The sequence below is a fragment of the Pleurodeles waltl genome, chromosome 6, assembly GCF_031143425.1.
Source record: "Pleurodeles waltl isolate 20211129_DDA chromosome 6, aPleWal1.hap1.20221129, whole genome shotgun sequence".
NCBI lineage: Eukaryota > Metazoa > Chordata > Amphibia > Caudata > Salamandridae > Pleurodeles > Pleurodeles waltl.
Genome location: NC_090445.1, coordinates 660404724 through 660418643, shown reverse-complemented (window position 1 = coordinate 660418643; position 13920 = coordinate 660404724). Strand labels below are relative to the sequence as shown.

The 13920-nt window shown below is 44.1% G+C and overlaps 1 protein-coding gene across 1 annotated transcript in view; it reads left to right on the top strand.

Annotated features, from left to right (window-relative positions):
- Positions 1-13920, top strand: part of IPO9 (importin 9) — a 567644-nt gene that overhangs the window by 133777 nt on the left and 419947 nt on the right. Inside the window, exon 13 of the mRNA XM_069239031.1 lies at positions 8434-8573. Within this exon, the coding sequence (XP_069095132.1) occupies positions 8434-8573 (140 nt within the window). The remainder of the gene's footprint in view (positions 1-8433; positions 8574-13920) is intronic.

The following is a 13920-nucleotide window of genomic DNA, read 5'->3' as shown; positions in this document are numbered from 1 at the left end:
ATGGGATCTATACGATGCACCAGTATCTGACAATAGTCCGGATTGCTACCCGGCAAGACCATCACCACCAGAATACAGTACTGCTTACATGCAGGTGGTGTCCAGAGCAGCTACTTTTCACAATGTAGCACTGCATGCAGAACCTATAGAGGATGACTTTTTATTCAATACCCTGTCATCGACACATAGCCAATACCAGAGTCTGCCTATGTTACCAGGCATGTTAAAACACGCAAAACAGGTGTTTCAAGACCCGGTCAAAGGCAGAGCCATCACACCTAGGGTGGAGAAGAAGTACAAACCTCCCCCTACGGACCATGTGTACATCACGCAACAACTAACACCTGACTCGGTGGTAGTAGGGGCAGCCTGGAAAAAGGGCAAACTCACAGACTTCTGAGGATGCACCACCACCCAACAAAGAAAGTCGAAAGTTTGATGCAGCAGGGAAAAGGGTTGCAGCACAGGCAGCCAATCAATGGCGCATTGCCAATTCACAGGCTTTATTGGCAAGATATGACAGGGCTCATTGGGACGAAATGCAGCATTTCATTGAACATCTTCCCAAAGAGTTTCAAAAGCGTGCACAACAAGTGGTGGAGGAGGGCCAAAGTATGTCCAACAACCAGATACGATCGGCTATGGACGCAGCGGACACAGCCGCCAGAACAGTAAACACAGCGGTCAGTATTCAGAGACATGCATGGCTACGCACCTCCGGATATAAGCCAGAGATCCAGCAGGCTGTGCTTAATATGCCTTTTAATGGACAACAGTTGTTTGGGCCGGAGGTGGATACAGCTATAGAAAAGCTAAAGAAAGACAAGGACACGGTCAAAGCCATGGGCGCGCTCTACTCCCCACAGAGCAGAGGCACCTTTAGGAAGCCACACTTTAGAGGGGGGTTTCGAGCCCAAAGCACAGAACCGTCAACCTCACAGGCCAGACCCACATACCCGGGCCAAATCAAAGAGGAGGCTTTCGGGGACAGTATAGAGGTGGACAGTTCCCTAAAACAAGAGGGAAGTTCCAAAGCCCAAAAACCCCACAAACTAAACAGTGACTTCAATGTCACAAATCCCCAACACATAACACCAGTGGGGGGGAGACTCACAGATTATTACAAAAATTGGGAAGACATAACTACAGACTTGTGGGTTCTAGCCATTATCCAACATGGTTATTGCATAGAATTCCTACAATTACCACCAAATGTGCCTCCAAAAGCACACATGTCCAAACAGCACTTGGATCTATTACAACTAAAAGTCCAAGCGTTGTTACAGAAAGAGGCAATAGAATTGGTACCCAACCATCAGAAAGGAACAGGTGTTTATTCCCTGTATTTTCTAATACCAAAAAAGGACAAAACACTGAGACCCTTCTTAGATCTCAGAACACTAAATCTTTACATCAAATCAGATCACTTTCACATGGTGACACTTCAAGACGTGATTCCCTTGCTCAAACAGCAAGACTACATGTCAACATTAAACCTCAAGGATGCTTACTTCCATATACCATACATCCTTCACACAGGAAATACTTAAGGTTTGTAATCCAAGGAGTACATTACCAATTCAAAGTGTTACCATTCGGGATAACAGCACCAAGGGTATTTACAAAATGCCTTGCAGTAGTAGCTGCACATATCAGAAGACAGCACATACACGTATTCCCGTATCTAGACAATTGGTTAATAAAAACCAGCACTCAGAAACAGTGTCTTCAACACACAAAATACGTCATAGAAACCCTTCACAAGCTAGGGTTCTCATTAAACTACCTAAAATCACACTTACAACTGTGTCAAATACAACAATACTTAGGAGCAACAATCAACACAGAAAAAGGGATTGCCACTCCAAGTCCGCAAAGGGTACAAACATTCCAATACGTAATACAAAGCATGCACCCAAACCAACAGTATCAAGTAAAGTTAGTGATGAAACTTCTAGGCATGATGTCTTCATGCATAGCCATTGTCCCAAACGCAAGATTACACATGCGGCCCTTACAACAGTGCCTAGCGACACAATGGACACAAGCACAGGGTCAACTTCAAGATCTAGTGTTGATAGACCGCCAAACACACTCCTCGCTTCAATGGTGGAATCCTATAAATTTAAACCAAGGGTGGCCTTTCCAGGACCCAGTGCCTCAATACGTGATCACAACAGATGCTTCCATGGTAGGGTGGGGAGCACACCTCAACCAACACAGCATCCAGGGACAGTGGGACACTCAACAAAAACAACTTCATATAAATCAACTAGAACTACTAGCAGTGTTTCTAGCAATGAAAGCATTTCAACCGATAATAGCCCACAAACACATTCTTGTCAGAACAGACAGCATGACAACAATGTATTACCTAAACAAACAGGGAGGGACACACTCATCACAACTGTGTCTCTTAGCACAGAAGATTTGGCATTGGGCAATTCACAATCACATTCGCCTAATAGCACAGTACATCCCAGGAATTCAAAACCAGTTGGCCGACAATCTCAGTCGAGATCACCAACAGACCCACGAATGGGAAATTCATCCCCAGATACTGCAAACTTACTTCCAAAACTGGGGAACACCGCAAATAGACCTATTCGTAACAAAAGCAAACTCAAAATGCCAAAACTTCGCATCCAGGTACCCACACCCTCAATCCAAGGGCAATGCGTTATGGATGAGTTGGTCAGGGATATTTGCTTACGCTTTTCCCCCTCTCCCACTCCTTCCGTATCTAGTAAACAAATTGAGTCAAAACAAACTAATACTAGTAGCACCGACTTGGGCTCGCCAACCATGGTACACAACACTACTAGACCTGTCAGTAGTTACCTCATGTCAAACTACCAAACAGACCAGACCTGTTAACTCAACACAAACAACAGATCAGACACCCGAATCCAGCATCGCTCAATCTAGCAATCTGGCTCCTGAAGTCTTAGAATTTGGACATCTAGACCTTACACAAGAATGTATGGAGGTCATTAAACAAGCTAGGAAACCTACTACAAGACATTGCTACGCAAATAAATGGAAAAGATTTGTTTATTACTGTCATAATAATCAAATTCAACCACTACATGCGTCAACAAAAAACATTGTAAGCTACTTATTACACTTACAAAAATCTAAGCTAGCTTTTTCATCCATTAAAATACATCTCACAGCAATTTCTGCCTATCTGCAAATTACACATTCAACATCACTCTTTAGAATCCCAGTCATAAAAGCATTTATGGAGGGTCTAAAAAGAATCATTCCCCCAAGGACACCACCAGTGCCTTCATGGAATCTCAGTATTGTATTAACACGACTCATGGGTCCACCATTTGAACCCATGCACTCTTGTGGGATGCAATACTTAACATGGAAAGTAGCCTTCCTAATAGCTATAACATCTCTTAGAAGAATAAGTGAAACACAAGCATTTACCATACAGGAACCCTTTATACAAATACACAAACATAAAGTGGTTCTACGCACAAATCCCACATTTTTACCAAAAGTTATATCACTGTTTCACTTGAATCAAACTGTGGAACTCCCAGTATTTTTTCCACAACCAGACTCTGTAGCTGAAAGAGCATTACATACATTAGACATCAAAAGGGCACTAATGTATTACATTGATAGAACCAAACAATTTCGCTAAACAAAACAATTGTTTGTAGCTTTTCAAAAACCTCATGCAGAAAATCCAATATCCAAACAAGGCATTGCCAGATGGATAGTTACGTGTATTCAAGCCTGCTATGTAAAAGCAAACAGAGAACTGCCTATTACACCAAAGGCACACTCCACTAGAAAGAAAGGCGCCACAATGGCCTTTCTAGGAAATATACCCATGACAGAAATCTGTAAGGCAGCCACATGGTCCACGCCTCATACATTCACAAAACTCTACTGTGTGGATGTGTTTACAACACAACAAGCCACAGTAGGACAGGCAGTATTAAGGACATTATTTCAAACAACTTCAACTCCTACAGGCTAAACCATCGCTTTTGGGGAGATAACTGCTTACTAGTCTATGCACAGCATGTGTATCTGCAGCTACACATGCCATTGAACGGAAAATGTCACTTACCCAGTGTACATCTGTTCGTGGCATGAGACGCTGCAGATTCACATGCGCCCTCCCACCTCCCCGGGAGCCTGTAGCCGTTATAAGTTGATAAAAATAAACTTGTACATTTGTAAATATATATCACTTTTAAACACATTTTGTACATACATACTTACTCCATTGCATGGGCACTATTACTATATACACAACTCCTACCTCACCCTCTGCGGGGAAAACAATCTAAGATGGAGTCGACGCCCATACGCAATGGAGCCGAAAGGGGAGGAGTCCCTCGATCTCGTGACTCGAAAATAATTCTTCGAAGAAAAACAACTTGTAACACTCCGAGCCCAACACTAGATGGCAGGATAATGCACAGCATCTCTGCAGCGTCTCATGCCACGAACAGATGTACACTGGGTAAGTGACATTTTCCATAATTGTGATTTTTATATTTATTTATTTAGATACGTACATTTCTTTTGTTAAATGTATATATTACTATGGTTACAAAATACATTTTCTTACTATAGACTTCCAAATAACACTTTAACTCTTCCCTCCTTTATCCTATTCATCCAGTTATCAAGTTCACATGTCCACAACTCCCAATAACAATTTATAGTTCCCTGTACTAATGTAACTTGAGTTCCAGCGAGGGTGCTACTTGCCAAAAATCGCTCTAACACCTGATCTGGAATTGTAAGCGGTATATAAATGCAATTACAAACTCAAATTCAGACAAGAATTTTTAAATCAATTCAGAATATACAGTTACCATTCCCACTGGTTGCAATATCCATGAGTACATTCCGTCCTCTGATTCTGGTTGAGTTGCCCGTTAAACTGTATCTCACACACAATCAGCAATGATCAGTTTTTTAATCTGGTCATTGGGAAGTAAAACCCAATGGGTCCAAAACATTGGTACCAGTGATACTAATTATAGAGAAGGGTTGGACCAGTTGGTTGAAGTTCTTGTTGGTTGAAGATGGTGTTAGAGGATGCCGGAAAATGGGGAAGTGAACAATCGAGCCCACAATGATAAGAGCATGTGCACAAACCTCACAAATCACCACTTGGGAAGCACAACATAAGATAGAGGGGATCAAGGCGAAATAATGAAGGTTAATCCAGATCAAAGTGCAGTTAACACTACACAGCAAACCGTGCACCTTTCATAGACCTTTATGTAAGAGGACATGGAACGCCTCTCTCCTCAAGACAGTGCAGGATTTACTAGCAGATGCTGACAGTGACATAGTGCAAGGAGGGCAACTTAATTCTGCTGTGGGACCCAACAATTTCCCCATGCCTGTTGACCCAGCATCTTTGATACTAGGCCTTCCATACAAATCTCTAGAGGGGATGGGCCCACATGACTGGTTGTTGAACCTCCTTATCTTTGAAGCTCCAAAGGAACTGAATCTGATTCCACCTCTTTTTTGGCTCTGGTTTCACAGAATGTTGCACCTCCTAGCAATGGAACTAGTCATACACAATCTAAGCCAGATTAAACTCAGGTTTAGGCGCAAAATGGCCCTCAACATTATTGTACTTCACAAAGTTGGAATGCCTGTGTTTTGTGCCCCCAAGACAAAGTGCTTGGTAAATGTTCACTTTTGCTTATATACGGCAGGAGGGAGCCTTTGACAATGGGTTCTCTTCCTGCAACAAGGAGCTTGAGAATTAGCAAAAGGATGTAGAAACACTGAGCATAACTGGGTAATGTGAGCAAGGTCTTTCTCTGACTTCAACTATTCCTGTGACGTGGAAGTGAGGAGAAATTCCCAGCTGGAGTTGGGATAGATATGTTTATATGTTTACTTTGGATTTCACATGGACCGCTTGGCTCAGTATTGTATTGTGCTCCTTGGTTATGCACTTATTTGCTGAGAACTTTAACTCACTTCAGGGTCTTATTGCTACTGTCTGAAATACCAGTGCTTTTGACACTAAGGCCCTCATTATAACAAGGGCAGTAAAAACTGCCTACCGCAGTATCATGACCACAGGCGGATTTCCGCCAGAAGGATGACGGAAATCCAGCTGTGGCCATGCTGGCGGATGACGGTAAGGTGGCGCTGCTGCCACCAGCAGTGCCACGCCATTAAACTGCCACCAGCCAGATTATGACCCATACTATGGCCTGGCAGTGTTTTTCTGGTGGATGCTGCTGGTGGCAGCAGTGCACCGTCCTGTCCCCGGCCGGAGGACCCCCTGACTACAAGTAAGTCGGGTCTCCGACAGGGGATGGTGGTGGGGGTGTTGTGTGTGTATGTTTGTGCGTGCGTGTATGCAGGTGTGTTGGATGCAAGTGTTCATGTCTGAAGGTGTGAGTGCGTGTATGTTGTGTTTTGTGTCTGTGTGTATGTTTGTAAGTGTGTGTGGTTGGATGCCTGCATGCGTCAATGTTTGTGGGAAAGTGTGTGTGTGAGGGGGGTGTGAATGTAGGGGGGTGGCGGTTTGGAGAGGTAGGGGGAGTAGGGGAGGGTAACTGGAGAGGGAGGGAGAAGACCCTTATCAGTCACAGGGAAGGAATTCCCTGTCATTGATACTGCCTACAGCCATGGTTTTCGTGGCGTTAAGTAAGCCACGAAAACCATGGCGTTAGGTGGGGTCATAATCCTGCAGGTGGAACAGTGTCGCCCGCTGGTCTGGAGATAAATATCTCCAGCCCAGTGGCTGTCACCGCCATGGCGGTCAGAGTGGTACATTGGTGGGTTGGCTTCAGTGGGTTGGTGGTAGTTACTGCCATATTACCACCGACCGCCGGGGTCATAATGACCCCCAGAGTGTCTTAAAGCTAAGATGCAGTGAACCCTCTGAAACCTGTAAAAACTTGCCAGTCCCTTGTCCTCTCTAGTTGAAGCACAGTTTTGTCAAACACAACCACACCATATGTGTGTGTGTTCGCCATGAAGCACCCCAACTAACTTTCAACAGTGGTTAGAGCTCAGCCAGAACATGCAGTTGAAAACACTGTCCTATTGCTCATGATGGAGCTTGCTGCCAGGTTTAGGTTAAGAGAGTGGACTGCATGGGTATTCATCTGTCTACTCTGTTGCTATTTAAACGTCCAGTAATGAAAGTGTACACGTATGTGGCACAACACCAAAAACTTCACTGTGCAGTCCACAGATGCAAGCTGAATAAATCCTAAACCATTATTGCAGTGCAAGCCACCGAGCAAAAAAGAGTGCTCATCTCTCCATCAGCAAATAAACGGCCTCAGTGGGAGTAGGAAGGCAGACCTAGATTGATTCTTAGTGTTTTAATGGTAGTTTCTTACTCCCAGGTTCTGTGAGGTGTCATTTTTAAAATGACAGATTGGATGGTTGCTCTTTTTTCAGGGGCAAACAGAGAATGTAATCAGGGTGAATTTTTAATCGAATGGAAGACTGTTATGTGATAACAAAATAGGTCTTCTAAATTGCGATCTCTGAATAAGTCTGATTATCCCGATATAGCACCTAACAAGAATGACAGTCATGGAAAAGATGACTTGTTGCATGATCAAAGACAGGTTACCTCCCAGGTAGCCTATCTCAGAGAGGAAGAATAATTGGGCAGTTAAGGGCCCAGGTTCCTAACAGTAAGGTGATCTTTTCATTGTCTAACTGGAAACAATTAGCCCTTGTTTCCTGTGATGCAGCAGCCACTTCTGTCGACTCTGTGTTCTTTGATGAATGCTGTTAACACCATGTTGTATACTCCTGTAATCTTAATACTTTATCTTGCTTTTATGTGTCTGAAACTTGTTTGACGTTGTATTTCGGTGTACTCAATTTAATTGCCAAAAAAACACAGAAAGCAACTATTAGGCATAGCTGCCTTGTGCTTACATTCTTTTTACTGCCTTATGATAAAAAACACTTCAGTAACTAGATAAAATCGCTTAGGAATGTTATTTACTGTCTCTCATTTTCCTTGGCCCCGATCATTCACCTCAAGAGTCAACAATCCCAACCTCTTGTGCAGTCAGAAATACTTGGATATCTCTTGAGTCAGGGTTATGAAGCTTGAATTAAGATAACGTAATAGGCGGTGATAATCATTTTAAAAAATCATGATTGAACCAGCCTCATTTTTCATACATTGTAGGTGCAAAACTTAGTGGGCCAGAACAGTTTCTGTAGTCTTTGATACCTTTATGTAAGTACCTTGTCCTTAAGTTTTTGTGGATCTCCTATTCTGGTGTGCGATCTCTCGCAGACCCAGAAGGGGTTTTTAGAACTTGCCATTACAATGTTTGGATGCTAATAGTTATGTATCCCTCTCATGGTCGCTTATTCAGGCACATTCCTATGTTGCCTAATGGCAAACTTACTATTATCACTGTCCTCTTTCTCACTCAGGTGGAAGATCCATGAAGCCTGCATGCTCGCTCTGGGTTCGGTGAAATCTATCATTACAGACAATGTGAAGAATGGCCAGATCCAGTTCGATATGCACGGGTTCTTGACTGGTGTGATTTTAACAGATCTTAATTCATCAGGTAAGCCTCATTTTGACACAGGCTTCCTTTGCCATTTGCATGTTCAGATTTAAAATGTAATTTCTTTTTCTTGAGACACAATTTGAAGCCCATTAAATTCCTGGGAGTTATCTAGTGATGTATCTAGTCAAACTCAAAAGCACATTTTGATCATTCCTTAAGAACTTTATTTGAAAGCAGCAATCTTACTCCACAGGGTCCACTCAGCGCAGTGGTCGCTTAAAGTACAATTATTGCTCTCCCAATTCTCCATTTATCTTTGACGTGGTCTATAGCTTTTAGAATGTACCTCCAAAATATTTTAAACCAGTGTGCACCTCACAAATATGCTACCTAAAGTCAGCAACTCATTTGACCATTTTAAAAAAATGTGTTGGTACTGTAGGTAGCAAGAGAGGACCTTTTTCAGCTAAATTTCTGATGCTTAACTGTCTTGATTGGGTGGAGAAGGTCAGATTCAGTAAATATGTTCACTGATCTAATGTGCCTTGATATTTCAAAATCTGGGCATTTGAAGGTTCTAATGATGACATTTTTTAGGTTCTAGCAACATGTTCAGCACCTACTGAGGCAGCATTTTCAGTTTTTTATTTTTATTTAAATACACGCCAGTTCTCTAGATCCGTCAAATGAGTTAGATTAGGCTGAAAATACCTTTTTGAAGTCACTGTAACCAGTTGACAAAAAAACAAAGCAGAAAATGGTGCTTCCTCTTTAGAGTGCAGCTTGATTAAAACCGGTCCATATTCCTGTAAGAACACCAGAAGCTGCAGACGTCTCATGTTCAACTGAGTCTGTAGGGCAGTTAACTTTATTCCTCTCACAGGGCAAAGATCTCAGAAAACTACTGCATTTTTCAAAGGTATATTTGGGACTGCGGGGTGTTTTTTTCCCTTTGTCTTGTCTTTTACTCCTCGAAGGTAAGATTGTTTTCCCATTTTTTTCTCCTGTAGGTTTTCCCCAGTCCAGATCTTGCTCTGCTCCACCCATGCCTACACCAGGTCTGGCATTCTTCTAGGGCGGCGCTTCTGTATCTTGAGGTCACTGTTGTTTCAAGTTGACATTGATTCTTTCATAGCACTCGTCATTGAGAGCTAAGGAGCATTCCAGTTTTGACTTCAAGAACTCATATAATGTCAAAGATTTCTCAGTCATTCTTATTTTGCTCACAAGAAGATCAGACTTTGCTACGTTGAGCTGCATATTGTCCCAACAAAATAGACATGTATGCTAAACCTCATAGCCGGAACCAGAACTTGTTCACATGACAGCTTCAGACTGTGATATTACCAAAGAGAGAGAATCAGCTTGAAGTATGTTGCAGCCTACTTCTGAAAGAAACTTCTAATTGCAGTTTACTCATCCTAAAATATTCCAAAGGCGTCAGGCTGGATGCAGACAATCTTTAGCAGTTACTGTGTGAGCTGATAGATGGCGTTGGCTAGCTGCATTGACATAGTTGTGTCAGACGTGACATGCGCTATATCTATATACGCACCACTCCGGCGCCCATGCATTTCCTTTCTTTTTGGGTGGATCTGGAGAACTACCTCAGTCATTATATGAGCTCTTTTTTCAACGCTTTTCTGACTTTCTTTTCAGGTGTGTTCCTATGGACATGTCTCCCAACAAACCCAAAGAGTTTAAACTGTGTGACGAATATCACAGACATGTGTATCTCTGACCCACACTTGGTTTACTTGTGGTGCCTGGGTTGGGCCACAACAACAAGTCATGCACAAACTGCAAGTCCATGCCTCCAAAGGAGATTCTACAATGCCAGGCATTTCATCTTTGGGCAAACACCTTAATTTCACCCATACTGTATCCCATTTCACTGCATGCTGTCCCTGAAGCCACTAGCCCAGACACTACCCTTTTCTGCTATATGAAAATTGAAGTCTGACATTCTCATTAAAACATGTACTTCTAACAAGAGCAGCCTGTCAGTTGATTCCCTTGTGCTCTACTGCAGCTTCCCAGAATGTTCTAAAGAACTAGAGCGCAAACAGTCTTACTTATGAGAAACCTGTGGCACACTTGAAACCATCTTGATTTGACTCAAACTGGTAAAACTTGAATTTAGAAAGGACCAAATTGAGGGACTTAATTTTGTTATTGAAATTATGGTTAGTGCTGCAGAAATTAAAATTAGGACACGTTTTAAGTGAGTTTTCAGAAATCTTTCTCTTCTATTTCATGAAAACAGTATGACATGTAGACTGAAACATGTACTGTCAGCACCAGCAGCAGACTGCTGATCACCAGGGAGTTAATTAGCAGTTTACTGAGGTGTTCTAATAAGCAGCTAGAGTGCTGACACTCTGAATTTATGACAGATGTGTGGCACATTTGACAGCCGTCTTGATGGAATTGAAGTGGAAAACTGAAAGCATTTCCTACTGAGGACACAGCAGTAAATTAGAGAGCTTCATAACATAAGTCCAAATGTAGCACAAATATCACCCAAATGTAGCCCAAGTATAGCCCAACGACAAAAGTGTGCAAAACACATAATTTTTTGAGGGGCAGTGGCAGCACAACAGACCATGAAGGACAGGAGAAAGAGGGACAGGGACAACTAACCAGTCATGCAAGACAGGCAAGAGAGGCTGTGGAAGTATAACAGCCAATTGAGGGCAGAAGGAAAAGGCAGTACAACCGTACATGCCAACAGACTTGATTCTGACAGGAGACGCCCGATGTTTTTAAGTCCAAAAGGGCTTTATTTTACTTAGGCTTTTGCCTAAAATCACCTCTTTTTCAGTGTACATCAATAGGGAAAATCAGTTCCTCAGGTTTTTTTTTTCCCTTTCAAAATCTCCCTCTTACCAAGTTCAAAATGTTGGCAAGTATGGTACATTGGCTCATGGAGGGCAGGAGTAATGGGGTAGGAACATGGACTCGGATAACAGGGCAGGAGAATGATGGACAGGAGCACCAAACTGATCCTACAGGTAGGCTTCAGGGGATGCAGCAGCACAATACATCACTTGGGGCAAGCAGGAAGATAGTGCAACACAACAGACCATGGAAAGCAATAGGGAGGGGACAGGGCCATTCACATGGACAACAGAGAGCAGAGGGGAGAAAGGCAAGGTCAGCAAGCTGACATTACCGGATAGACCGGATAGACAGGAGGGACAGTTGCAGCATAACAGACCATGAAGGGCAGGAGGGAGGGTGCAGGGGCACAGCAGGAGGGAGGGGATAGGAGCATGCACATGGAAAACAGAAGGCATGGGACAAGGGGGTACGGCCGGTGCAGCAAGCTGACCATGGAAGGCAGGCGGGATGGGCACTGGAATCACAACACACCATGGAGGGCAACAGTGAGACTGTAATGAGGTAATGGGGTCAGAGGCAGTAAGCTGACCACACAGGGCTGGTGGGAGGGGCTGTGGCAGCACAGAAGACTATGCAAGCGGGAGGCCTAGTGGCCGCACAACTGCTGTGGTGTGCAAGAGGGAGGAAGCAGGGGCATGCACAAAGAACCATGGAGGACAGATGGGTGGGGAAGGGGCTGGACACACACAAGCGAAGGCAGGGCAAGAAGATTCACAACAGACCACTCTGGGCAGGCAGGAGGAGCGGTTGCAATACAACAGAGCATGGAGTGCAGAAGGGAATGGCAGCAAAATGGACCATGCAGGGCAGGTGGGAGGGGATGGGGCATGGAACTTGTACAAGCAGGGTGAAGGTGGCAAGGTCATGCAGCAGCCATATGACCATGTAAGGCAGGTGGAATTGGGCAGTGGCATCTCAACAGAACGTTCAGAGTAGATAGGAAGGACAGTGGCAGGCCCATGGATCATGGTGGGCGAAAAGGAAGGGAGCAGCGACCTGCACAAAGAAATTGGAGGCCAGGGAGAAGGAGGGTAGGGACAGCAAGCTATGCACAGAGGCTTAGCAGGAGGGCAATGATTGGACATAGAATTGGGCAACGGAGGGCAGGTGGAGTTGGCTAGGATATCAAGCTAAATGGAGGGCAGGGGATAGCCCATCGGAGGGAAGGAGGCTTGTGCATGGACTCGGATGACCGAGAGTTGGGAGGAGGTGGATGGGGCAACAAGGTAACTGTTTAGGGCAGGCGGTAAGGGCAGTGGCAGAACAACGGCCATAAGGGACAGTAATGATGGAGCATGGACTTGGACAATGATTGGCAATGAGGAGGGGTGGAGGAGCCGCAATCTTGGAGGGGTCGGGGGAGGCAGCATAATGCCAGGCCAGGCTCTGCATCCAGCCCACCCTCCACCATGCATTGCGATGAGCATCTTCCCTAACATTTAAAACAATCCTAGAAATTCACAAAAAAAAACAAAGGTTACAGGGACTTTAGAGTTAGTATATATAATTTTTAAAAAACCTTAGACATTCACTAAAATACCAAAGGTTACATAGATGTTATGGTCAGGTTCAGATTTTACACACACACATCCATTGAAATTCAGCTGTTAGTTATTTTAAGTAATTATAACTTGTGCCCTAAGGTAACTATAACTTGTGCCCTCACCAGCAGGTAGGAATATTCCTGTTTGTTCGCTGTCGACGTCATCGCTTCCGTCGTCACATCAACATCGTCAAGCAATACACCGCTGTCATCGGCAATTCATATGACGTCGATGGACATGACGTTGAGAAAACAACTTCCCCATTGGGATGGATCTCTGTTGGCGGCCACCCACCGATTGACAACGATTAAGCACATGGGTGCTGACACGCCGTCAAAGGCAAGCCAAGACCCTTTGACGACGAAACAACCACCGTTCAAGATGACCTAAAGGACAAGATTGAGGTCTCCACTTGACACCAAGGTACTTGCCACCCTTGGACCATCGTTTGACGCTGAGGCAATCAACGTCAAGACATACTCCTCCGTTGGGCCATCAGTCGCTGTCCAGGCATTCGGCGTCGAGACTGGAGAACCCAGGACAGTCGCATTCGACGTAAAGGTTTCAACGATCTCCTTTGACATTACATCGTCGTTCGATGTCAAGACACTCTCACCTTTGACAGTAACATCAAAAATAGTTTCCCAACGTCCCAGCCCTCCTCAAAAGACGGCAACAGGACAAACTTTGCCTGCTGAGACGACTTTGCCTCCTCATGACCCGGTCGTCACTATACCGAGTAGATCATCTGTGGCGTCCTCAAGGGCCTCATCTCAAGGACACCTCTCCCCTTTAAAATCGTCTCTGAGGTGGTTGGAAAGCCTTAACAAGACTCAAGCTCATAAGTCTCCAGATTCACAATATTCCCGACTATATTTTTCCTCGGCTTCTTTTCCAAGAACGCTATCTCCAACACCTCCTGCCAAGTGGGCGACAATACTATCTTCTGACCTGCC